Here is a 27,232-nt window from a genome sequence, read left to right on the forward strand (position 1 = left end):
TGTAAGCCTTCAGAAAGTGCAACATGTCAACAATGATTAACCTCTACGTTTAGGATGGAACGATGTTTTCCTAAAATGTAGGTTAATTAACCATGTTAGCGCTCATGTACATGCTTTTGACTTTCCATATTTCTGGAGGCCTCCCAAAACATAATGTGGTGGTTTATAGTAGTAGAAACTTTGATGGGCACAAGACATGATATGTAGTATGAGATACGCAATCGTAAGCATGAAATCTATGTTACAAAGATCAGTTGCTCAAGGAGTCTCTTATACTCGACCTCTTCCTCTACAATGGATGGCATATTTATCAAGCCACGGAGGACACAACCAAAACCATAGTTTACCAGGAACGAAAAATCGGAACACGCGACGGGTACAAAAACAGGCATGAATCTCCATTCCTTCTTACGGATACTCATGTCTAAAACATGAAATGGGGATTCGGAACGGGAAGTTGGAATGGACGGAAGCCTCAAAATGATAACTATGACCAAAACACACCCCATATATTAGTTGGCTTCGGCTTTAGCTGGTAGTGGAGACACAAGTATGAAGTCCACCTATTCATGCTTCTGTCCTGTGAAGTTTGCAATACGTCTTGGAAGGGCTAACACCTAAACCGATAGTGAATTGAATATCGCTTCAAACAGGAAACTTTGTTTCTCATAAGAGGCAGTGCTAGCACATTCTATACAATTGTGTCAATCATCAAGGTTATCTACATGCACTGGAGTAATCTCATCCGCAACTGTGAAGCTTTTGAGTACACGAGCAAAGAAGACCATCTCTTGCTCCAGGGTATACTTGATATTTTCAGCCTGGAAGTAGATAGGCAAGTACTTAAATTTTCAAAAAGCCGAATAAGACTACCAAGATAATTGTCTGTTTAATACCTTGCGGAAGCCATGTTGTTCACCTTCATACTCAATGAGTGCTACAGGGAGTTTCTTCGACTTCACGGAGTCGTATATGAGGCATGCCTGTGATGCTGGAACGACCTGAAGTAAAAATTTAACTTTTGGGTTTCATTAGCTGATATAAAGAATAATGCACAGGACTTGTAACAAAAGATTGTAATATGGATGTCAGTAAGTATGCCTAGGTAGCAAATTCAGTTAGCGGACAATTGTAAGAACTCTCATTGTGTTGTAGACTCTCTCTTCCACATACCTTGTCTTCCAGACCTTGAAATAGTATCACCGGACAAGACAGCTTTTCAAGAAAATTGATTGGTGATCGATCATAAATAACTTTTTTATCAGAACCTGATGAAGTTTTCCAACAAGAGGTATGTTAGTATTTGATACCCACCTTAAAGGCAGAGGGCAGATTCGCAACATTCAGAAAAATAAGCAGAGTATTCTTGAAGAGGCTCACCAACCAAAGATTCTATGTAATGAGACTCAAATTTATGTGTGTCCCCCACCAAGACAAACAAATCTCCAATCTGCAAGGGATTGGAAAGGAGCAGTAAAATGATTCAAGGCTCTTCAACAGTTAAGTGGAGAGAGTTCACAATGACAACGCCATCATATGCCTACACGCCTGCCATGAAACACACTTTCAAAGAGAACTCTTTCAAAGTACAAGGCATACGATTTAACCATGAGTTCCTCAGCCTGGCATATCAGAAAGGAGAAAAGGAGCTAAGAGCAGAGGTACACAAATCCTAGCTCGTAAAACACTAATGGAAAACTTTCTCGTGGAAATCACAATCCGACAGATGAAAAAACCTTTCTGATTGTTCCAAAGAGGACTATGAAGGACCTGGCAGAGGTGTTTTCCTACCTCATGCTGGTTCAAGACCCCTCCATTCCCATCCTGTCCAGCAGAGACATGAGCCTTTCAAGCATAGTGGTATGAAAAAGACAGCCCTTTTGGCTCTATAAAAACCTTCAAGGTCAATCCTTACTGCTATAAGTGTCTGACAAACCAGTTCGAGGCATGGTTCATTATGTGAAGATACCTTAGCACTATGAAGTAGCACTTTTTCCAGTACCATGCAATGCTTGTTGCTTAGACACCATACATTTAAGCGCTCTTCAGATATGCAATTTTCTTGATAAAGACGAGGATGGCACAAAGGAGCTTTGTGTACTTTACCCCATAGAAAGAGCAACCAGCCTTAAATGTCTCTTTAAACACAAGTGCAGCCAGTGTTGTGTAGCCTCCTGCCGAACCTCCATCTATACAAAGATGTTCACCATCCACTTTTCCAGAATCTACCTGCATCAAAATGCAAGAACAATCACTCTATTACTACCAGAAAAATCGGACTAAGGTGTTATGTGTCATCCAAGTGAAAGAAATGAGTTTCACAGGGAAGCTCAAAGGCTGCTTGAATACGCACTAAATGTGTGCCATGCATGGACCCAAAATATGCACTCAGATTTGTCAGTATTTAACGGTGACTAACCTGAATTTATCTCCATCCCAAAACCTCAAGGTACGTGCACAACATTATAATATGGGATAAGAAATGGAACAGGAATACACAAAAAGATAGTCCATAAGATTATCAAACATTGATCTTATAACTTACCAAAAACAGCTGCTATCCAGGTGTACCAATGCCCAATCATTTTACCATGATTGCACAGATCTACATTAAGCCCTTTCATTACATAAAAGCATCAATCGAATAATTGCACCACTACAAGTGCTCTCTCATAATCAACAAAAAGTAATTCACCTTGGCACAATAAGGTTCCATCCAATTCCACGAAAATCCGCATTTTAAGGCATGGTCATCACAAAGCCCTCCTTGAAGAAAAGAAAATATGTACTTATCCCAGGTAGCATTTATTATGATAAAAATATTTGACAGCTTATCATAGCCCAAAATGCAAGGACTCAATAGTACCATGGATTGCCAAATAACCCATATCATGCTGTAACTTGTCTAGCGTATAATAACAAGGAAGCAACTAAACAAGTCATGCTGTAGTGCTCTGGTTAGATACATAACACATCATGAATGTCACAAAGTATATGTTGGCATTATTTGCCTCGATAGATGTTCAAGAACCATCATCCTCTTTGATATGCATTATCTATGGCTCTATTTGTTGATGCAAAGACTTTTTTTAGAGGAGCAGCCTTCATGTATATATCTATGCTGAAAACCAGTTCACTTTGAAAGGAACGTTTAAGCTAAAGACACATGCTACTCATATACAAGACAACGTAACCATCATCTTCATTATGCAACGACTTTTAGAGGATAAAGGTTTTCTCCGTAGTCTGCTTAGATAGATTGTCTATGTAATATCTTAACTTTTAAGTTCAGTGAATACATGTCAAGTATGGTTAAGAGCTACAGAACAAGGAAAAGCCTCTTGGCTTTTACACTCCATAACTGCAATCATCCACAGTATCATTTGTAAGTCTCTGTAGAAGTTTGATCGCGTCTAAACGTGAAGATCTAAACAACTTGTGAATCTTTGGTTCCATTAATAACAATCAACAAGCAAAAGTATTAATGAAAACAAAAAGACAATGTATGCATTGTTAACCATGAGCTTAGGCAGAAAACCTAGAATTAACCATAGAGGATACACAATGATAAAAAAACATAAGCTTGTCTGATTAGATTATTTTATGCTGTGACTTTTAGTATTTAACATGTGAGGAAATGCCCTGTTGGTTTTTGTTGTCTAGCATGGCCGAGCCCTACATACAAAACCAGGTTATTCAGGAACAAATTGTCCCAAAACCTTCGTTCTTGTGAGGTAACTGAAGTGCATGCATCTCTTCATCTAGAGCAAGCATGATGCAATGGACACACAAGCAATTGATAAAACTATAACATGGCAAAAAATATTTTTAGATCGGGACACAGCAGTATAACGTTTTTCAACTAGTTCTCACCAGGAATTTGGCACAACTGCAACAATCATCAACATCAACGACACCCCATGCACCGTAAAGCCTTTCACGGTATTCTCGTCCATATCCTTCATAGGGGCATCAAAGACCAGTGTCATCTGTCTAAACACTTCATACTCTTTTAACGAGCATGTATGCAGTTCAAAACTTGAAACACAACAACATTCAGAAACTAGGATCCTTTATTTAGCTCAATAGCTTTATCCATAAGCACCAACTCTGTAGTTAAACAAACATAGAAAACATACAGTAACGAGGCACTGGCACAAAAACATAGAGAGTGCATATGCATTGTCTGAGATCGTATCGAAGTAAAATGGGTACATATAGAGCATTTAAAGACCTCTGCAACCTGAAAACAAAATGTACCAAGCAGTCACATGGTGCAAGCTTTTGCTTTATCTACCTGTGCTTCCTCCGTAATTTACATCAGCCACAGCCCAACCTCTACTGGTCCAGAACTGAATTGCTAAATTTAAGCTAGTCCTGGTCTCACCTGTCGGTCCACCTGCAAAAAATTCATACATGTGGGCAACAATAACATTAGACTGTTGCTAGGTCAGTCAGTTCCAAACAAACAACATGTAACGAAACAGTTTATTATGGTTGTTTAATCTCAAGTATCAAGGCAGACTCAATACTTGGATGGTTGTAATTCAGATTCTCATGCACATGCACTACATAGCTAATGCCTCTATGCTAGGTCACTTCTGTGGGTAAACCCACATAAACTAGCCAGCAATGTAGACATAAGGAAGGCGGCCTACCGTGACAGCGAACAAGTAGAGGTGGCTTGTCACCAGCTGGGGGGCAGTAGTCATTGTTGTGTGGCGGATAGAAGTTGGCGAATGCAGTTTGATCAGGCCTTTCAGTGGGAAATTCTATTATCTCTGGTGTGGTCAAGTAATCCCAATACTCAGAAAGGTTCAGAGAGCTTGATGACCAGACAATGGAGTACTCCAAATTCTTACTGACAGGGCTTGAAAGATTAACCTGCAACAAAGAAACAGCCCTAGTTACTTTTCGCGTTGAAAGATTAGCCTGCAACAAAGAAACAACCCTATTCACTTCTACATGAAGGTTGAAAAGGAAGAATTTGATAGTAATGACTGCACAAGGTGTGACAACTCTTCTTTTTACTTCCCAATGGTGCCCATGGGGTGGCGGTTTTTTTTTTTTTTTTTTTTTTTTTAAGGGGGGGGGGGGCCCCTTTTAAGGAGTTCAAGTGGTTCCTTGTGGAGCCCACTACTACTGAGACATACCACATGCATATCCATTTGGGGTTGGCTACCTGCCAGATCATACTGACAGCAGATAGGGTGGTTGCTATCATATTCAGCCACCTCATCCCAAGACTGAAACCCAATCTGGCAACAGCATCATCCCCAGATCTTGACTTGAATGCCCCCTTTGAGAAGGCAAGCCTGCAAAACACCATGGACATGGGCAAACCTCAATGATCTTCCAGAGCATTAAGGTAGCCTAGAGGTGATGTACCTCAGGGTGCTGCTCTCTATGGGGCTAGTCAAGGGGGACTTCTCGAGAATTCCTCTAAGGCGAAGGAAAATGTCACGTGCACACTGCAATTGCGCTACGTGGACAAGCTTTTGCTACAATCTAGCCTCAATCTTAGCTTAGGACCTAGCCAGGCACTTTGTGAGCCTCTAGCAGGACCTGCATACCCAGGCCGGTCATAGTTGCACCCTCTCTTGCATAGTACCGCATTTCAGCATATAGACAATTTACCGCGTGTGAAACGCCTCTTACACCCTTTATTTATTAAATGCCCCTTGGCATTCCAAATCGTGGCTGGCCTTTTGATGCTGCTCGATCCAGCCTTTTCCACCTATAAAGGGGGCCCTTTGGGCGCTAGAGAAAACAGAAGACACAGGAGAGCCAGTACCCGCAAGACCCAGCAGATCTCCGGTGTTTTCTCAGCATGAATCAGCGTTTTTGATCAGCGTTTTCAGCCCTTGAGCATCAGCGTTTTCAGCCAGAACAGACAGCCCATGATCGCCTCAGCATTCAGCCCTTAGGCTCGCCATGGTTGCAGATACGAGCCATCGACGTCGCTAGCATTTTCAGCATTCAGCCATAGCGTCGTCATCGTCATCGACACAGAACCCATCAGTACCTCAGCACCCCGCAGTACCCAGCAGTACCTCAGTACCTTCAGTACCACAGTGTCCCCACAGTACCTGCAGTATCCCTCAGCATCCCAGCAGTACCCAGCATCAGTAGCATCAAGTACCCATTAGCATCATCAGCATTTAGTATCATTGTATCAGCATTGTGCAAGAATAAAGAAAGTACTTAATCTGACAACAGAGCAAGGGGGCCCTTGAGAGTTTGGGACCCGACATGCCGTGTCGTCTCTTCCTTTCTCTCTTTGCATCTCTCTCTCTTTCATTCAGTTTAGTTCAGTTCTTTCAAATGAAGTAAAGCAACCTTGTGTTTGTGTGCGGAGTACTAGATCCGAACTAAATCCTTAAACACTTCCGCTACACCTAACAGAAAAGAGGCCTACCAAGACTCCTGCTAGCCCGACTCTGAAATCTGTCTATAGGCCTCAAAGGTTCTATGTGAGTCTATCTGATGGATCTCTCTCATCCTCTGAATGAGGCAAACTGTCTTGAAAATAACCTCGACTAGCATGGGTGGAGTGACTTATTTTATTCTAATAATGTCGTGTGGTACTGAGGGCTTGCTGCAAAACAAGCGTGATACCATACATCTCTGTGGTCTCTCAAGAGGTGGCTAGCAATCCAGGAGCCCATACTGCTGCCACATACATCAAAGCTGGGGTGACCAAAGTGTCGAAGAGCCACCCCTTGGTGCGGGTTCCTGAAAGTGTGCTTGATGACGTCTCCTCTCTACCACGGCCGAAGCTGCATATCCTTTAATGACTCTATCCATAGCCGCCTTTGCCATGGTGAAGCGCCCAAGTGGCATAGTCACACGGGATGCCCATTTTTGGGCTTCCCGTCCCAACTTGCCATCCTACCCTCTTTTTTACACTAAAAATCCATTTGAGCCCCGTCCCCACTCCTCGGGACGCGTCCCTTGTGACTATGCCAAGTGGAATGGCAAAGGTGACTCCCAAGTATACAGCCCTCTCTTTGTACAAAAGTCGTCGAGTGCCTCGAGGTGTCGCTGTAAGCCCTCTTGAAATGATGTATTAACGTCTTCAAAAGGCCAAAATGACCTATGAGACCAATCCGTTACAATCTGGTGAATATTATACCATGTTTGGGTACAAAAAAGGAGAGACGATAATGAATCTAGAAGTGCTACTAGCTGGAACTATGTGGGGTAAGTGTGATCATTGATACAATGGGTGCCCAATACAAGAGGGTATAATGGGTGATGAATCCATCCTCATTTGTGCTCTAGATGTCGAGATACTATGGCTCGATTCCTCTGATGTAGTCTCCATTGATGCTATGAAGCTCCTCTCCTCAGTCGTGGGCGTCTTGATCTCCCTAGCTCCAATGCTCGGTCAATGAGAGTACTATGGGTGTGAGTATGAGCTGAGCTTTGCAGTGGTGGCCCTCTATCTGTCCAGTGTTTGGTGTGAAGAAAGCCGTAATCTATCTCTAGGATTGTCTGTCTCTAGATGTCCTCAGTAAACTATCTCTGTGTTTGTAACTCAAGTAGATACATTCCAAGACATCTCTGGTCATGATAGCTCATGACTCTGGAGAAGGGTCCGAAGCCCTCTTTGAATAGACAGTGGAAGCCACCCCCTATCTCGTAATACGATATGCACTGACATATATATGTATCTCTGTCTCTAGCTTTGTATGGCATAGGCAGCATATCCTACTAGCTACTAGTATCCCACTGAATCTACCAGTCTCAATCTCAAGCTGAAGTGAAGATGTCCGTATCTGACCAATGGCACACCGTAACCCATGAGATAGATGCGTGTCCATATAGCTGGGTCGAATCACAAACCCATCCCCTATGAGTTGGCGAAGATTCTATCGGCTCTATCCATGTCCTCTTGGTGTCCAACTGGGATAGGTCTTGGTGAATGAGTCTAGTAATCTCCACCCGCGTAAGAGACAACAATGGTGCATCAAAGGAGTACTCTGTCACAAACCAATGACGTGGCATTGCCGGATACACCCACAGTGGCCCCCGGAAAGTGACACGTGGCAAATTGTACAGAACCACCGGCATATGCGCCGACAGGCTGGTACAGATTTCCGTAAATTGCGGCGGGTTTTGCGGCGCACAAAAAGCTGAGCTGATGACGTGGCACAGTGTACGGAATCCCTTAATTTGTGCTGACAGATTTACGGCAACTTTTGGGGCTTGATGCTTTAATTTTTAAAGCTTTTGGGAAAACTGCTTTCTTTGAGAAGCTTTTGGGGCTCTGCTTTTGGGCATCCCTTGTAACTTATAAATAAGTGGGCAAAGCCCTCACTTCTCAGAGCATCTGGACGCAGAGTCTGAGAGTGAGAACCCTCCCACTCTCTTGTACTTTGAACACGGATTAATACCAAAAGAAATACCGAAAGGGACGCCAGTCTTTGGGGCCAATATCTCTAGGCACGCAACTCTGCCGGGCCATGTCGAATCAATTCTGAATTGTGAACTGTTTTGAAGTGAATCTCTGTTGTATCGCGGTAGAATCTTGACTTGGAGTGTCCAAGTTTGTTACAGTGGTATCAGAGTGCGGCCGATTTCTCTTCTATCGGGAAATCCGATCCTTTTCTCGCGACACTTATGGATTCCAACAAAGGACAGCCGACTTCCTCTGCATCTGGGGATGCGGGAAGAGATCGCCAAGAAGTTTATCACGAAGAGTACGGCCCACCTCGGTCTACTCACGTAGAGATTGAAGAGATGGAATGTCGACAATTGGTTGACAACGCAACAAAGATGATGATCAACCTTGTGAAGGATCAAAATTTGCAAAAAAAATTACTCAGGAGTCCTTCGACGAAGTGCACACCCAGTGGCAGAAGGGCACAGAGCCACCCCTCAAACTGGCACTCTAGAAACCTCCTACTCCGAGGAAGTTTATAGAGCAAGAATTGGAAGAGGTGGTTGATACACAGATTACTCAACTTTTTGACGCAAACAACAAAGCCAAAAAGCATGACAAAAAGCAGAAGGAACTGACTTCCCGGGTTATTTGGATGGTCAATCTACTTTTGCCTCGGCAAGAAAGCAGAGAAGCGTGTGCAATTTGAAGGAGTACCCAGTTCTTCTTCTTCTTCTGACAGTTCTTCTAGCTCTTCTAACTCGAGCGAAGAAGACAGGAAAGGGAAAAAGCGAAGCAAAAAGCAAAGCTTCGAAAAGGGCAAGAAAAAGGCAAAGAAGCCTAAGTTTCGCCCAGTTTCTTACAGTCCTACAAAGGACTCGTCTTCAGATAGTTTGAACTCCGACAATCACAGATTTTACACAAAGAAGCATCATTTCTATAAAGCCAATCAATATGACTTCCTCCGAGATTAAAGGAAGAAAGTTCGAGAATTTAAAGAAGGTGGACAGTCAATTAAGTTTGACACTTTTTTTGGATTCCGAGATGCTTCGAGGGCTTTGGCCTTCATACAACAGTTTGATATAGCTTTCTCTGGAGGGCATTACTCAGAGCACTTCAAGATTCGGAGGGCTACCTCTTTCTTAAACCACCCTTCTATTGAACAAGAAAGCGCCAGTTAAATGGCTGAAACTTAAAAGGCTTTTATTTCTTCTTGGCTGACTTGGGAGTACGGACGAGATATACGAACTACTTGGAATCATTTTCGGATGACCAAGCAAGATTCTTTCGACGCATATTGCGAGAGATTTTGGAGCTCTTTTCTACCAGTTTCTTCATTTAAGAGATCTCGTTTAAAGAACACATTGAGCGGTTTTGCTACGGACTTCCTACAGAGATCCGCGATCACTGCTTAAGAACAAAAGTCAGATTCTATTCAAGAATTGATGGGTTCTCCCGAAGAGTGTGCCGGGGTCGTGAATCCTTATCTTTCTTTTCGTGGGGGCTCTTCTTCTTTCTACTTTCATTATTAGAAGTCTGTTCGGTTCTCTAAGTCGTGATCTCATCTGTGGGGCAAGTCAAATTTCCTGAATGTATGGCAAAACCTCGTTTCGCATGGGGCCAACTACATCAAAGAGGGGAATTGTTTTGGATGCGGGGAACATGGGCACATCTCCGCGAAGTGCCCTAGAAAGGCACAGAAGAACAAGATGAAGAAAGCCCAGAGAGTTCGAAAGCAGTTGAGAAACGTGGACGAAAAGGCAAGATGAAAGCAGGACTGGTTCTAGATTGCATGGGTATTTGGGGTATTTGGGGCATGAAGACTTCTACATAATGCCCTTGAAAGGTTGTGATGTCCTCCTGGGAGTCCCTTGGTACCATAAGAACAACGCCGTGGTCGATTATCGGGCACAAAAAGCGACATTGACGGCCAAAACATTGTACTTGATGTGAAATTGAAGGGCGAGTCTGTCCCTATTGTATCGGCTTCCGCCGTTTCAAAATTAATGAAATCCAATCTGTTCGTTTACTCGATCTTTTTGAAAGAGTTGAATAATGAACATAGGACAAATATGTCTGAACTTGATAAAGAACGCCAAGATTCTCTCCACACTCACGCCGATTGCTTTTCTGAGGGCCTGCCAAGCGAGTTGCCACCAGCTCGCCCTGAGGATTATACCATTGATCTGATACCTAGAAGCACACCACCGAACCGGCCACCTTACCGTGTGAGCCGAGCCTAGAATGAAGAGATTATGAACCAAGTGAAAGACCTCTTGGAAAAGGGTCTTATCCAACCGAGTACTTCACCTTATTGCTCTCTGGTGTTGTTGGTTTTGAAGAAAGACGGATCTTGGAGAATGTGCATTGATTATACATCTATCAATAAAATCACCATCAAGAACAGATTTCCGATTCCTAGGATCGATGATATTCTTGACCGACTACAGGGATCTTCTTGTTTCAATAGATCGATTTGAAGAGCGGATATCATCACATCCGAATCGCGCTGGGAGATGTCTACAAGACAGCTTTTCGGACGACCTTCGATTTATTTGAATTTTTGGTGATGCCTTTTGGCCTTACCAATGCTCCAGCGACTTTAACCGAATGATGGACAGGATTTTCATAGAGTACAAATCTTTTATTGGCACTTTCTTTGATGACATTATTGTCTTCTCCAAGGATGAGGCAGAACATAGAGAACACCTGCTACTACAGGTCTTTCAGGCATTGCGAGATCACAAGTTGGTGATTAATGCAAAGAAGAGCGAATTTTTCCTACCAAGATACACTTTTTGGGACACATCGCCTCAGCAACAAGACTGTAGATGGACCCGAAGATTGAGAATATACGTGATTGACCCGATTTGAAGAATGCTCATGAACTTAGAAGCTTCTTGGGCTTAAGTTCTGGGCTTAAGTTCTTACAACCTGCGGTTCATTAGAAAGTTTGCAGACGTTGCTTCCCCTTTGCATGTCTTCACACAGAAAGGAGTCCCTTTCTCGTGGGGGCCCACAGAGGTAACTTCCTTTCAGACATTGAAAACAAATTGACTATAGGACCAGTTTTGACTTTGCCGGATTTGCAGAAGTCATTCGAAGTATATTGTGATGCTTGTGGTCGTAGTCTGGGTACAGTCTTAATGTAAGAAGGCCATGTCATTGCCAATGAGAGCCGATTGTTTTCAAGGCCGGAATTCACAGCACAAATATATGAGAAAGAGCTTTTGGCGGTTATCCATGCTCTTACTCAGTGGCAATATTACCTACTCAGAGCCAATTTTACGGTCTTCACAGATCACTACAGCTTACGCTACTTCTTGTCACAGAAGCAGCTATTGAAAAAGCAGATGTGGTGGGCAAACATCTTGTCACAGTTTCACTTCCAGATTGTCCATGTGCAGGGAGAGAAGAACTTGGTGGCAGATCTTTGTCACGGAAGCCGTGGTCTTGGCTATTTCCGCGATAATTCATAGAAGTTTCGAGGACATGGTCGATCAGTACGCCACAGATCCAGATTTTGCAAAGATATTCGGTCGAGTACAGAATGGGGAGATAGTAGCAGGATATTCCATTCGGGATGGCTACTTGATGAAGAAAACGATGTTGTGTGTTACACAACTGTTGAGGGAAAAGGTTCTAACCGAATGCCAGTGTCCACCATTTACGGGTCACAGCGGCATTGATACCACCTGGAAAGGTGTGGAGCGATACTTCTTTTGGCCGAGACTCAAGAAGGACGTGGACGATTTTGTACGCAATTGCTTGGTATGCCAAAAGGTCAAGTTTGACAGGCATAAAGCACAGGGATTGTTACAGCCTTTACCCATACCCACCCGCCCCTAGGAAAGTATTGCAATGGATTTCATTTTTGATCTCCTGAAGACACAGAGTGGGCACAATGGTATCTGGACTGTTATTGACAGATTTAGCAAGCAAGCTCATTTCATTCCAATGAAGAAAACAATCAAGCCGGATCACTTAGCGACTGTTCATTGCCCAGATATTCAGATTACATGGCATGCTTGAGACAATAGTCACTGACAAAGATCCCCGATTCACGAGTTTGTTTTGGAAGGCTATTTAGGAGAACATTCGTACACGGTTGCAGTTCTCGTCATCTTTCCACCCGCAGACAGATGGACAATCTGAGATTGCAAATTCAGTCGTACTGGATTTATTGAAGTTTTACATCTCTGATCAGAAGACTCAATGGGAAAAGTATTTGCCCTTGGTGGAATTTTGCCTATAATAACACAATTTACTCTCGACAGGAAAAGCGCCATTTGAGATTATTAAAGGTGCTCCGAAGGTTCTACCCTTCTTAAGGCGACCAGTACACGAGGGACTTGGACACTGCTTTTGCCAAGGTCTGAGAGGCTTTACAGAAATCTCAAGAAAGACACAAAAAGGCAGCAGATCGACATCGTCGCAATTTGAAATTAAAGGAGAACGATTGGGTGCTCTTACGTTTTGAGAAGGCACGCCTGAGAAAGAAAAAGGGAAAGGAACGGCTTTTTCTAAAGCTTAGCATGAGATACTATGGACCTTTCCAGATTAAAAAAAAGATGAATAATGTCTCCTTTAGACTGAAGCTGCCCGATACTTGGAGAATTCACAATGCTTTTTATGTGAGTCTCTTGAAGCCTTTTAAAGGAGATGTGCTCAATGAGCAACCCGAAGTGGAGGAAAGCGAGGAGATACTCGTTCCAGAACAGATATTGGCACATAAAGATAGAAGATAAAAGGTAAAGTGATAAGGCGGTTCTTGGTTAAATTCAAGAACTATCCCACATTGGATGTGGAGTGGATGGAAGAGCCTGGAGGAGGACCTGGCAGATACTCCTCTAGATTGTGAACCTTTTACCTTGAAGCATTCGTTTTAGCATAGTCTACTCGGATTGCCCCGATTTTTGATAATAGAGTCACTGATGTCCCTATTGGGTTTCAGGGATACTGTGAGCTGACAATATTCTACTGTAATGACTTTAAGATTTGGAATTCCCGATAATATGATACTGATTTGTACTTGACGTGTTTAAGTGCAGGAACTGATAGACGAAATGACCGCAACATTTCGGTCTGATAAATCTCTATAGACATGATTGCAATAAGGATTAGTTATCGGGCATCTGAGAGGTCCCCACTGGATCTAGATGCGATTGCTAAATACGTTGCAGATTAATCATGGTCTGAGATTGGAATGATTTCTGAATGTGATTTGTCATGTGGTGTCAAGTGATGTCCTGTGATGTGACTGTCGATTAGTACATGTGCTAGATGTGTTGTTCCTAGTGCGTTGGTACTAACAGTCAGTGTCTGCTAAGACAGTTTATGGCTTCTGTCTGTTTTGCAGGCGTAATCGAGGGCGATTACAATGCTTTCAAGAGGGAGGTATGTCACAAACCAGTGACGTGGCATGCCCAGATACCCCCACAGTGGCTGGTCCCTGGACAGTGACACGTGGCATACTGTATGGAACTCCCGCCATATACGCCGACAGGTTGGTACGGATTTTTGAAAATTGCGGCAAGTATTGTGGTGCAAAAAAAGCTGAGCTGATAACATGGCACAGAGTATGGAAGCCCTTGATTTGTGCTGGCAGATTTGTACGGCAGCTTTTAGGGCTTGATGCTTTAATTTTTAAAGCTTTTGGGACAACTGCTTTATTTGAGAAGCGTTTGGGGCTCTGCTTTTGGGCATCCCTTGTAACTTATACATAAGTGGGCAGGGCCCTCACTTCTCAAAGCATCTGGACGCAGAGTCTGAGAGTGAGAACCCTCCCACTCTCTTGTACTTTGAACACACATTAATACAAAGAGAAATACCGAAAGGGGCGCCAGTCTTTGGGGCCAACATCTCTAGGCACGGAACTCCGCCCGGCCGTGTCAAATCAATTGTGAATTGTGAACAGTTTTGAGATGAATCTCTGCTGTGTAGCGATAGAATCTTGACTTGGAGTGTCCAAGTTTGTTACATACTCAAAGGGAGGCAAAACTGCCCATAATGAAGCCATGTTTTCGGAACCATGATGAGATTTGTGCATACCAGCATGATGTGTCCCCCTATAAAGCTAACTGTCTGGAGGACTCAAGGGACAATTTGGCATATGTGTCTCTGGTAGTACCCCATAAGCTGTGCAGAAAGGAGACTAATCTAGTAAGCGCCTCTATCTCCATAGGTGGGGCTGCTAACTCCGCTCTAATGATCTTGTATGGCACGGAGCCCTTGGCCCTAATCAGCCGAGAGATCATAGATATCAAGGGCTTCTCCATACCTATCCACCTATCCTGACCCACAAAGGGTTACCAAACATGAACCCCATAGCGTATAGCTGAAGCTACCACGATATCAAAGAGCCAGACCTTTGTTCGGGGTTCTTGGAACTGAACTTGCGAACATATGCTCTCCAATGCTCCCAAGGCTACATACACTATGGTCAATCTAGTCTTTGCTGCTCTCTTCAAAGAAAACAAAAGAAGACTACTCGAAGATAAGTGTATGCACAGCAGCTTTATCACCCTCTCTGTCAATGTAATCAAAAACCTCATCTATATACATACCAAATAGAGTAGGAGACAATGGACAACCTTGTTTCACTCCAATAGTGGAGTGAACTAAATCAAATATCCCCTCTGGAGTGCGTACATGTCCCACCACTGATCTTTATAGAGCCATGATTGTGAGTGTGTGCGTGCGTGCGAGGTGCGGTGCGTGCGGGGAAGGGGAAGAGCAAGAGACCGTGTGGGTGGAGCAGCCTCTAGCAAGTAATAGTGAGGAGCTCCTTATTCTCATGTATATGAAGAATGAGGGTATATACACATGTAGACGGGCACCCGGACACTGGACGTCCGGACCGGGCAAAGGCGGGGTAAAGGCGATGCACCGATAAGTGAGGCCTACTAGCTAAACTACTAGTATGTACAAGAAACTATGTGAGAGACTCTCTCAACCTCTATCCACTGACTCACTATGTCGATCTACACGCAGTCGTATCGTCTCTGGTGGTAAGCGAGTGTGCGTACCAACGCTAGAGCCTGCATGTAAATCCAGCAGACTACTGTGTATGGTCTGCAAAACTCCACCATGCATCATGCTAGTGTCAGCCATCGCACGATTGACAACCCTTGCTGCAAATGTTCCCACTGCAACTGCTAGATCGGGCCTCGACACTAACAAGTCGAACATGAGACGCCCGAACACTGACGAAATCTGCGCAAACCTTGTTGTACTCGCCTCCTCTGCGCTATCTGCAATCACTGCATCATCAGGACTACTCATCGCGTATGGATGTGTCAACACCGACACTGGGAAACCTGCGTCCCTATCACCCATGGGCAAAACTGTGCGTCCTTGCACCAACTCATCAGTCTCTAACATGAGCATACCAAAGAACTCCATATCTGTCAGCTCTATCTGCGTCTCAGAACGGCCAGCCATTCCGGACAAGCAGATGATACCAAAACCGCCTCGGAATGGCCAGATTTCAGATTTTAGCTTTTCTATCCTGCTCTTTATAAAATGCATAGTAACAGGGAATGGCCGTTTTCAGGTCTCCGTTTCCCGTTCCCATTCCAAGTTCCCGTTCCGAATCCCCGTTCCGGGTTTCAAACGTGAGTACCAGTAACAGGGAATGGCATTTTGTTCAGCGTCCCTCCCCCCACCCCTGGGTTTCATTAACAATTGTAGCAACCCCTGGGTTTGTCTTATATATTTAGTCAAATCCAATTGTGTTGAAAGTAGCATGTCCAGCCCTAAAGCATAATCCATGCCAGCTTCCAAGAATATACATAAGGTACGATGAAAGATGCAAGCCATGGTGGGAGCTGCTTGAGGCAAGATGAAATTATGAAAATTGGCTGCTCCTCTTCTTCCTCATCCTCCTGTCGAGGGCACAGCAGAGTGTGTGTGTGTGTGTGTGGCCGCGGGGGGGGGGGGGGGGGGGGGGGGTATTGTTTCCTACCGCAAGCCCCCTGCTAAGGTATACCCAGATTTCAACTTTAGCAAAAGGGCTCGAGCTTCACAAACAAATTATGTCTGTTGCTTCTTTTCTTTGTCTCTTTACAAAATATTAGCAGAACTATGCTTCTATCTCCATATAAAAGGAGCATCAAGCTGCCAATGACGCTAGGCTAACATGAAAAAGATCAACTAAAATAGAATCCACATTTTGATATGGGAAAGACATTTTGCGAAATGATATTGTGGTATTGACGCCTAAGCAATTCAATGCAGTCTTCTAGAAATAAAGGCATAGATTTAAACAATCTGTGTGGCTTGCATTTGATGTAGTCCAGCTAAAAGCACCCCTAATCTGAAAAACAGGTGTGAATCTAGCAATAATCACAAACCTTTGCCACTGAAATTGGATGAGATGCAGATGCTACCTCCACATAAAGAATGTTGTCTTTAACAAGCTGCAAACAAACCAAAAAGTTTTAGCATGATGAATAGCATTGAGATATGTAAAACCAGATACAAGAGGGAGACATATTGCATAGAGCTTCCTATAACAGACTCTAGCACACATGTAACAGGACTGGCTCCTTTTGAGCTGAATTTACCCTTGGATACATATGTATTAGTAACGCTGGATATATAAATATATGATCAGCAGAAAAATCTGAACTTACAACTTCAAGAGGAAAGAACAAGAGAGAAAGAGAATCTACACCTATTCCAAAGAGCAAAAAAGCAAGAAAAATCCTCACAACAAGAAAGCTTGATACATAAATTATTTCTGTATCAAGTAACTATCATAAATACAAGTAATGAGAGAGCAAAGAAAAAAACCCCATCCTTGAAAATTCCTCCTCTTTACAAAATTCACTGCTGAATCTATTCACCTCTCAAAAATTGGAACCAAACATCAACAACACTATTGGATTTGCTGACCAAGGTGATATCATTCGTACAAGAATAATGCGAGCAAAGGCACAAAGCCCTCCCCATGAAAAACCAACCATTTTAAGTATTCACAGCTTATCACCAATTAATCTAATCTTTTCAGTAGGAACAAATGACAGGTACATACCAGATCATAGATATCGGTAAAAGGAAGCTGCAATGAGTTGAAGAAGCATGATGGGAAATCCAAAATGCCAATGTAGGACTTGCCCTTCTTTCTACAATGGACCAAAGTCAGTACAAAGTTTGTATAGCATTCCAAACGAGGAAATAATTGATGACACTGTACATAGGTGATACACAAGCAGCAGCAAGTTGATACATTTTAAATTGGTCATACGGTTTAGTGCGGATTACATATAGCAATGATAGAAGTTTAACATTTCAAAAAACGGTAAATTCACCAAATCAGCCTTCCCCCCCTAACCCCCCGCCCCCCTTCTTCTCCCTTCCGTCCTCCCTTTAAATCTAACCCTTTCACATGTAAAACAGGCCATTTGCATTGTCAAATTTGCACCACCTAGTGATGGCTCTCCTCATAGCTAGCATAAAGGTTCAGATGTTGCAGAACAAAAGGTACGGATGCACAATGGCCTGCCACGTGCTATCGGTGCAAGCAAGCGCGCGCGCGCGCACACACACACACACACACACACACACAGAGAGAGAGAGAGAGAGAGAGAGAGAGAGAGAGAGAGAGAGAGAGATGAAATGAAATGCTATATTAACGTCTTCAAAAGGCCAAAATGACCAATGAGACCAAACGGTTACAATGCAGTGAATCTGATACAATGACTGAGTATCAAAAATTAAAAAAGGTACTGAAAAAGGGGTACTATAGAATCCTAAACTGCTGTATGTAAGCAAAGCAACTAGCTAGGAATGTGTAGGATATGAGTAGGGTGGTGAAAGTAGTGAATGAGGGCTACTACAACGCAATGTGGGTGTATCCTCGAAAAGAGCTAAATCATTGGAGATCCATCATCGGTCGCTTGCAGATCTCATCAATCTCCTCCATGGTAGTAGTCTGACTAGGCGTCGTGCATGTCGAGCCAAAGTGATCCGAATCCTCTGATGTAGCCTTCGTCGATGTTGTGTAGTCCTCCGCAGTCATGGGCATCTGGATCTCCCTAGCTCGAGCGCTCGATCGATCAGCGTGCCTCTGGTGTGACGAGAATTTGAACTTTGCTGTAGTAGCCGCTCCTCCGGCTGCCTATTGTCCGCTCTAAAGAATTCTGTTATCTGTCTCTGGGACTCGCTAGCCTCTCCTCGCACCAGGCTCTCTCTGTGTCTGCGCACCTCAAGCAAAAACCGTCCCAGGCATCTCTGGTCCTCATTCCCCATGACTCTAGAGAGTGATCCAAAGCCCTCTCTGAACAAGCAGCCTCGTATCTCATAGTAAACTAGGCAATGGCATGTGTAGTGCAACTCTATCTTAGGCTCCATGTGACATAGGGGACATGTCCTGGCCTCTACTATTAATCCGCTCTATCTACCAATCTTGACCCGAAGCTCGTGTGCAGATGTGCGTATCTAGTCAATAGCACATCGTATCCCATGAGATAAGTGGGAGTCCATGTATCTAGGTCTCGTAACAAAACCATCCTCAGTAAGCTAGAGAAGATGCTTCTATTAAAAGCCATCTTCGTGCCCAAATCCTGTGCCGGCTGTATCCAAGTCCTCCTACTGTCTAGCTGAGTCAGGTCCTGGCGAATGAGCCTGGTGATCTCGGACTGTGTAAGAGTCAGAGAGGGTGCATCCAATGAGTACTTGGAAGGAGGGGAATCTGTCCATGCTGAGCCCATGTACCTGGAACCAAGATGTCATCTCCCCATACCAACATGCTGTATCTCCATGCATAGCTAACTGTCGAGAGGACTCCAGTGCTAGGTGGGCATATCTATCTCTGGAGAGATCCCATGAGCGGTGTATAAAGGAGACTAATGTGGTGAGCGCCTCAACCACTAGTGGGGGGTCAGCTAACTCTGCTCGAATAATGTCATGTGGTATTGAAGCCTTGGCTCTAATAAGCCGTGAGATCATAGAGACCAAAGGCTTCTCCATGTTTCCCCATCCATTAGTGCGACCTAACCTCCCATGGTGATCCAATGAAGGTCCCCATACCTGAACTCCATAGAGCAATGCGGAAGCCACCAGAGTGTCAAAAAGCCAGAGCTTCGTATGAGACTATTGAGACTAAATCTATGAGCACATCCTCTCCAATCCACCCAATGCTACATACGCTCTCATTCGTCTAGTCTCTGCTGCTCTCCTCAATAAAAAAGCTGGTCCACTAAAGACTCCACTGTCTCATGGCCGTATGTGAATGTAGGTGCTGATCTCTTGATCCACTGTGGGGTGGTGTTAAACACCATAACCTTGGTTTTACCAAGATTGACAGACAAACCATTGTCATGGGCAAATCTATGCAAAGCATCCACGTGACGTTGCATCCCCTCTGGAGAGTCGGAGATCAACACAATATCATCAGCATATAGCAATAGTGGAATCCATGTGTCATAAGACGGGCACCACATGCCAATAGAAAAGAACAGATTGAACAGACTTTTAGCACTTCAATAACAACTGAACTGAAAGAGAGGAGCGACACGGAGTGACGGAACTCCACCCCAGAGAGTATTGGCCCCAAACCTTGGCGCGCCTTTTGGTATTTCTTTATATTGCATCAACACAGTACAAGCTAGTACTCCACGCTATGCAACTTCTCCCAGAAGAGTGCCAGAGAATGAGCCCTAGCCTCATATTTAAAGGCCCTAGGCCCAAAAGCAATTTACATGAAAAGTATTCAAACTCAAAAGCAACTGGCCCAAGAGTTGGCGCTGAAAATCAGCCAGCGTAAATCACAGAAATCCGTACAGGCTGCCACGTCAGCACAGTCAACGTGAATCACGGAAATCCCTACAGTTCTGCCACGTCAGCATTCAACACAAAATCCGGAATTCCGCACAGTTGCCACGTCATGAACCTCTCCGCGTGTGTGTGGCCTTGCTATATTTTAATGCCTTTATGTCACTTGGGCCCCATCGGACGGGGTCCTATAAGTTGGTGGGAACTTCAACTCCTCCTTCTTAGGGTTTAGGCCCCTCAGCTGGGATCTGCACAGTGGCTCCGTTCTTTAGTGGCTTGACACGTCAGCAGTTTGTGACATCCCTCCTCCTTGAAAGAATGTAATCGTCAGTGATTCTAGCATACCTGCAAAACAACTCAAGTTAGCTCAAAAATTTCCAAGGGTCATTCCGAGGGACAATCAGTTTGCTCTTTTTGTTAAGGAGTTGGCTTCTCCTTTCATCCAGATCGGAACTCTTGATATTCCGGCGTAGTAAAATTAGCCATCACACCCAAACCGTACTGATCTTCCACGAGTGTCTTGATGTACTAAAATTACATACCCAGGCAATCTCATCCAATTAGGAATATGCATGTTACAAGACACAACGAACAGCGCCATTAAACACTCCCCCGAGACAAACGGTCTGCGGTATGAAGCTACTTAACAACTACCTCGTCACTCCCCCCGCAAATAACCCAAAAAGATTCGGACCATGAGCTCAAAGGACTGTACAACCAAACACTCCCCAGACCACAGCCTGCGTCGCTTGGAGGTTCAAGCATACAACCAAATGGTCCCCAAACATCCCGTCTGCGTCATTCGGAGGTTTTCTAGCATACAACAAAACGCTCCGCAGACATCCCGTCTGCATCGTTCGGAGTTTTTCAAGCATACAACGAAACGCTCCCCACACATCTCGCCTGCGTCGTTCCGAAGTTTTCAAGCATACAACGAAATGCTGCCCAGACATCTCGTCTGCGTTGTTCTGAGGTTTTCAACCATACAATGAAACACTCCCCACACATCACGTCTGCGTCATTTCGAGGTGCAAACAATACCAAAACAACATTTCTCACTACACCCGAGAGTAAAATCACCAATCATTGAAACCATAATTTATAAGCAGAGTCAAAACATTTCAAATCGGCATCAAGACAGGTTCAAAACAAATACCATCTATTTCAAACAAGTTCCAAAAGCGTCGGAAGGCAATCTGTGACTGTCTGTGAGTGGTGTTCCCCCAAAAGCAGCTCCCTTTGAAGTCTGGCTCTCGTCTTGCAACACTCCTCATCATACCAGTTGTTCTGGGGCATGCTCCCATAACGTCGTCTCTGCTCAGGATGGATGTGTGGGTATGCCTCTACTCCTGCATCATGCAATGTCTATGTCAGTATAGTTGTAAGCTCCCCCAAAGGTCGCCCTGGCTCCTCAGTGCATAGACGTCTCTAGATCCCATCTATGTAGACAAATTTTGTCTCCCGTGTGAACGTGTAGCGAGTAGGGGCTGCTACTAGTGGCCTATGTGCTATACTAAACTGGAAAGAGATGATCATCGACACAAGGGCATGATCTACTGCCACACCAACAGGTTTGGGTCCAACTGTGAGGTCCTGGATACTAGAGATAAAGCTCGGCTATGCCATGACATAATCCACTATGCTAGCTCCATGTCTGTGTGGAAAGCAAGTAGAACCTCCCACAACATGAAATCTCTGTAGGTCATTCAAGATGGCCAGTCCATGTGCAATCCCCATGTCTATCAAGTGCCGTCCATACTCAGCATACTCCACATCCTCTAATAATCTAGACAAGCTCATCTCTGCAGCATCGAGCTCTCTCAGCATCTCCTCTGAAGTATCATAAAATATTGTCTAGTGATGGGCAGTCCTAGAATAAAGTCCCCTAGAATGATAATGTCACCATCCCTAGAGAACTCCCATATGTCATCATCCAAAGCAGAAAAAAGGGACTGTACTCTAGGTGGTCCATATACGTCTCGTACACGGAGGAAAGTAGCAAATAGCAATGTAGAGATATGTCTTTGCCCTCAATCTCACCCACATGTACCTAGCATGCTCATCTGAAACCGTCCCATAGGGCAGTAGAGTCCAGACATAGGCTTTCACCCGAAACTTTACTTTAGACTTTGTAACGGGAATTGATACTTCAAACACACACGGCTTGGAAGCTACAACTCTTGCTAAATTGGCTTTATCTTACAAAAAAATAATTCTAAATGAGTTATTGGAATTTTAAGTGAGAGGGTTTTTCTCACTCGAGACATCCGAGTACAGAGTATTCCTAGTGCGTCATTCAAAGTAATGACGAGAGCATTGAGAACGGGAATATCTGTAAGGCCACTAGGAACGGGTACTTCTGATGCGTCACATCGGATGGATGACAGGGAGCATCGGAAAGAAGTATCCGACCATTCGAGAACGGACATCTATGATGCGTCATAGGATGGGTGACATAGAGCATCGTGAAGGAGATTGTACCGTAGGTTCGGTAGGAAGGACTAGGTGATGGGTATTCCTGATGCGTCACAAGGTGGGTGATGAGTGCATCGGCAAGGGAATATCCATAGTCAGGAGGAAATTCCGAACTGTGTTGGTACTGTGCACAAGGAAAAGCAAGCACTTGAATGAAGATGGCTTCAGAGGAAACTTTGAGGAAAAAAAAAGATGCTTTCTGAGAAAGCGGGATTGCTTTTCGGGAAAGCAGATGCTTTCCCGCGAGAAAGTCTATGTCTGCATTGCAACTGTGCATGTGATTGCATCCAGGGACGCCTGGGAAGTGTTGTGAAAGCATTGTTTTTCACTTATAAGGTTTTATTGAGTTTTTGGGCAGGTTCGGACTATTTTCAAAATATACCGGCCGCCCACTGAATGAGTGGGCATCCATCTGATAAATAAGGCAACAGATCAGCCAACGTTTTCTCTTTCTCTTTTTCTGACAGAACAGCGGAAAAAAAAAAAAAAAAACGGCCGCAATCTCTACGCTAGCAGCTATCTTTGCCATGGCCAAGAAGCTATAAAAGCATCACACGCCCTCTCCCAGAGGGAAGACCAATCTTTGCAAGGAGATGTTGCTGCAGATTTCACCCGCAAAGAAAACGTGTGCCGGTGATGCCCATGACTGTCCCAAGTGTACCAGATGTCGCCAAGACCCAGTGCGCGAGTTCCCTCACGAAGAAGTGCCTACGGAGCGTGTTTCCATCGCGACAAGCTGCTGATTTTCTCTGTTTTCAGCCCATAAACGTCGTAGATGGGGCTGATTTACAAGAAGGAACCCGAGAACAAACCTCTTTTGTGTGTAGGATTGGAAGAGAGGATTTTCTATGTAGAGATCTCTTCTGAGGAATTGCTTTTCGAGAACCGAGTTGCGTTTCGAGCGTCAAGACTTTGAAGGTAACAATTTTCATGTTATGATCTCTGAGTATTTGATTGCACGTGTACTTCCTCTTCGTGAGAGAGTAGGAGCAGAGGAAGGCATGAGCCTCTGCAGGAGAAAAGCGCTCTGAGGAACTAGAGCTAGATCAGCCCAAGGGTTTCGTACCCGAGTTTGGGAAGTAGATCCACAGTTCGGAGAAAGGTAGTCTCTCAAGTTGTGATCCGGAAGTTGGGATTCCCAAGTAAGGACTTTGTGTCCGGAAAAGCAGAGTTTTTTTGCGGGAAGAGGACTCTGGAAACAGAGTTGGAAAAGAGAGTTGCAGGGATGTCATGCCCTGAGTCTGGAAGGTGAGATCCAGAGGCGAGAACCTTGGTTCTCAAGGATTAGGAATAAGGAACGGAAGTTCCTTGGAATAGGGTTTTGCCCTAGGAATCGGAAGCTAAGGCTTCCGGGAACCATCAAGTCTTATTCTAGAATGAACGTGGTAATACGTTCGGTTCAAGTGCTTGTATAGACTTCTCCTCAGTAATAAAGATACTATTACGCGCGGGGACCAGCCCATCTTCTGGTCCCCAGTACTGTGTCGATCTTCTCACTCCCTATCTCTCTCTCTATCTATTTTTCTCTATATCCTCTCGCTTCAGTAATAAGTGATAAATCCTATTTAACCGAATATATTTTATATTGTTATGCGCTCTCGTTTGTGACAGTGGTATCAAAGCATGGTCTCCTCTCTTTCTCTGTAAAGGAGGACGACTCTAGGAAGATACGGGAAGAAGCCATGACAAGCCAAGAGAGAAGCAAGTAGGCGGAAACCTAAGTCTTGCAAGAAAAGCTCGCAGAGTTGGAAAAATTTTTATCTCTGCAAGAAGTCGACACAAGACTTGGGATTCTCTGAGAAGACGACAAGAGCATAATGCTCAAGAAGCTAAAGAATCCAAGGAGCGGAATGCTCAAGATCCTTTAGAACCCAGGACATATCCATGAACATCAATACACCAAGAAATTCCATTATTTCGGGAAGGATATGAAGAAGGTCTCTAGACCTAGGAACACTTCCAGTCAAGTTTGATACTTTTGACGGAAGGGAAGATGCCGCGATAGCTACCCCTTTCATTCGATAGTTTGAAGTTGCCTTTGCAAACGGCAATTTCTGAAAAAGCGTCGAAGGTGAGGCATGTGACCAAACACCTCAAGGGAATTGCAAGTGCTTGGAGGTATACCAAAGCTCTGCAAGGAACTTACAACAAGACTTGGATTCAATTTAAGGCTGAATTTTCCGACAAATTTTTTTTCTCTACGCTTTGAGGAAGGCATCCAAGAAGATTGGGATCGGTTTGCCCAATAGAAATACGAGCGAGTCCAAGCAAGTAGTGGTTCACTCTTGCCAAGGTAGCTCCACTCTTGACCCTCTTTGCGGAAGGAAAGATGAAGAAATTCAAGGAAGGATTTTTGCATGAACTTTGTAGACGCATCTGCAAGATACTTTGCAGCAAATGGTGGAGTCAACAATACAAGCTGAAAGTGTACATGTCAGTGTTAATAACTTTTGTTTTTGTATATATTGTTTTTGATTACTACGATATAGACTTTTTTAATGTACATAGAATCTAATCCCCGCAGTGGGACGGGAACCATTGAACAAGAAACAACGAGCTTTTGTTACCTCTCCTCGAAGGATACGTTGCTATTCGGAGAAAGTTGGAGTAAGGGAATTCAATCTATAACTCTTGAGATTTTGAACAAAAGACCCTCGAACTTTAAGTGAGAGGGTAGGTCTTTGATCAAAGTTAAATCTTTGAGGGATTTGAAAACTGCGTATTGCTTTTATGCACGGGATATGCATGTGTCTAACCAGGACAATCACTCTCAAGTATTTATGAGAGTAGGGTTGAGTCAGAACATTGTTTTATACGATGAATTGCTTTGCTTAACCATCCAAAAGGTCCATGATTGATCTGGAATCCGGTAATTCTCGAACAGATTGCCTGCTACTGCGGATAGGAAATTATGAAGGAACCATTCTGAGCTTTCAAGCAAAGAAAAGCTTTTATCAAGCTTAAGTACCTTACGAACCAACACTCCCTACCGGTAAGGGAAGACATGGTAGTGCTTTTCACACAAGTGAATGAACACTCTCTTTATGAGGGAAGGCACAAGCGACGGCTACGGCCTGTACTCGAGGACTCCAAGGATTGAAATCCTAGTTTATTTGATGAGCGGATTTTGCTCTGAGATTGAACCAAGGGATCGTCAGGTTGAGCGTCTTCGCTCTAAGGATCTTACGAAGGGAAGGTAATTTCCGAGACTCACTGAAACTTATGTACACCTTTGGATACATGGATAACACACGAAGATGTAGACCTATGCCAAGGAACTGGATGAGAGTTCGTTATACCCTCTTGAGCGCCTTTTTGCGGCAAGGATATTCCGACACGAGAATCTCTATTTGAGATGTGTTCGGTAGAAGGACTTTGAGTCTCTACGGAGAAGAGGTTTCTGATGATCGTTGATCATTGAGTACGCTATGTGCTTCTACCATTACAGAAGCAACTTTTGGTTGCGATATATGTTTCTTCATGAGCAGGTCAAGTAGCATTTACACACTGCTGAAATAAATTCAAACTATTATGTTCGTAAGAATATAGTTCGCCAATTACATTTCAAAATGGTAAGAATTACATATGGGAGAACATCCCTGAGAATCAAAGAGGGTTCGCTCTATTGTGAACCAGGTTTGAACGTACGTTCAGAAAATGCTATGGCTAGAATTCTATCTGCCTGAGATTTTGCAAGTCGTCGTTGATGATTGCAAGGTGAATCATTTTTTATGATTCTATAAGGAATGGCGTCGGGAAAACACTGTTGATGGTAATAACTCGCAGGAAAAAAAAGATTGGAAGGAAGTGCCACCGTGCACAAGGAATCTTCGGATTGGAACTGTCCACCTACGTTGAGCGACGGCCCGGAACAAGAACCTTCTTTAAGGTGATCGCAAATTGTGAAAGAAAGACATCGAGCTTAATGCTCTATGACTTGGGCATTCCCTATGTGGGAGGACACAAGAGGTTTAATACTTCTGGACTAACAGCGCAGGATTATGCACAAGGACAGATACCTAGATTGATTTCTAGGAAGATTATTCTTCTCGAATTTGAGAAGATGGAATCAAGTTAATAGAGTCTCCGATAAGGAAGCTTTGGATCAGAACAATTGGCCTACCCAAAGCAAAGGCTCCGGAATAAGAACTTACTTTGGTAAGATGGCACACTTTGTCTGCCACAGCAAGATTCACATGAGCTTAATGCTCTCGACATGCCCTATGCGAGAGGACACAAGAGGTTTAATATCCTCAGGACTAATAGCGCAAGGTTATGCGCAAGGGCAAAGACCTAGATTGACTTCTAGGAGGATTATTCTTCTCGGGATTGAGAAGATGGAATTGAGTTAACAGGTTCTCAGATGAGGAAACTTCCAATCTGTTGGAAAGACGCGAATGATGAGTTCTTACATGGCGGGTAAGTTTCATGATTGGTGAAGGATATCCTCGAGGTACTAGAGGAAGGACATGAACCGGTAAGGTAAGTATTGAGTTTTTGAATTTCTGTTTAATTTAATTTTAAAGTTCTCTTTTGAGAAAGGACCAGCTCAACTCACCATTGAGCAAGATTTGGAAATTTTCCAATTTCTCC

General features: G+C 43.9%; 1 protein-coding gene across 1 annotated transcript in view; it reads right to left on the reverse strand.

Annotated features, from left to right (window-relative positions):
* Window positions 1-214: 214 nt before the first annotated feature.
* LOC147424372 (alpha/beta-Hydrolases superfamily protein) overlaps window positions 215-27,232 on the reverse strand; it is an 81,068-nt gene continuing 54,050 nt past the window's right edge. The window contains exons 9-18 of the mRNA XM_086500633.1: window positions 17,424-17,514; window positions 16,741-16,806; window positions 4,659-4,884; window positions 4,298-4,399; window positions 3,874-3,959; window positions 2,107-2,229; window positions 1,381-1,450; window positions 1,174-1,268; window positions 897-1,001; window positions 215-821 (exon numbers count right to left, since the gene is read on the reverse strand). Of these exons, the coding sequence (XP_086356759.1) occupies window positions 705-821; window positions 897-1,001; window positions 1,174-1,268; window positions 1,381-1,450; window positions 2,107-2,229; window positions 3,874-3,959; window positions 4,298-4,399; window positions 4,659-4,884; window positions 16,741-16,806; window positions 17,424-17,514 (1,081 nt within the window). The 3' untranslated portion in view covers window positions 215-704. The remainder of the gene's footprint in view (window positions 822-896; window positions 1,002-1,173; window positions 1,269-1,380; window positions 1,451-2,106; window positions 2,230-3,873; window positions 3,960-4,297; window positions 4,400-4,658; window positions 4,885-16,740; window positions 16,807-17,423; window positions 17,515-27,232) is intronic.

Source organism: Adiantum capillus-veneris, chromosome 25 (genome assembly GCF_014529385.1).
Source record: "Adiantum capillus-veneris isolate H3 chromosome 25, ASM1452938v2, whole genome shotgun sequence".
Classification (NCBI taxonomy): Eukaryota; Viridiplantae; Streptophyta; class Polypodiopsida; order Polypodiales; family Pteridaceae; genus Adiantum; species Adiantum capillus-veneris.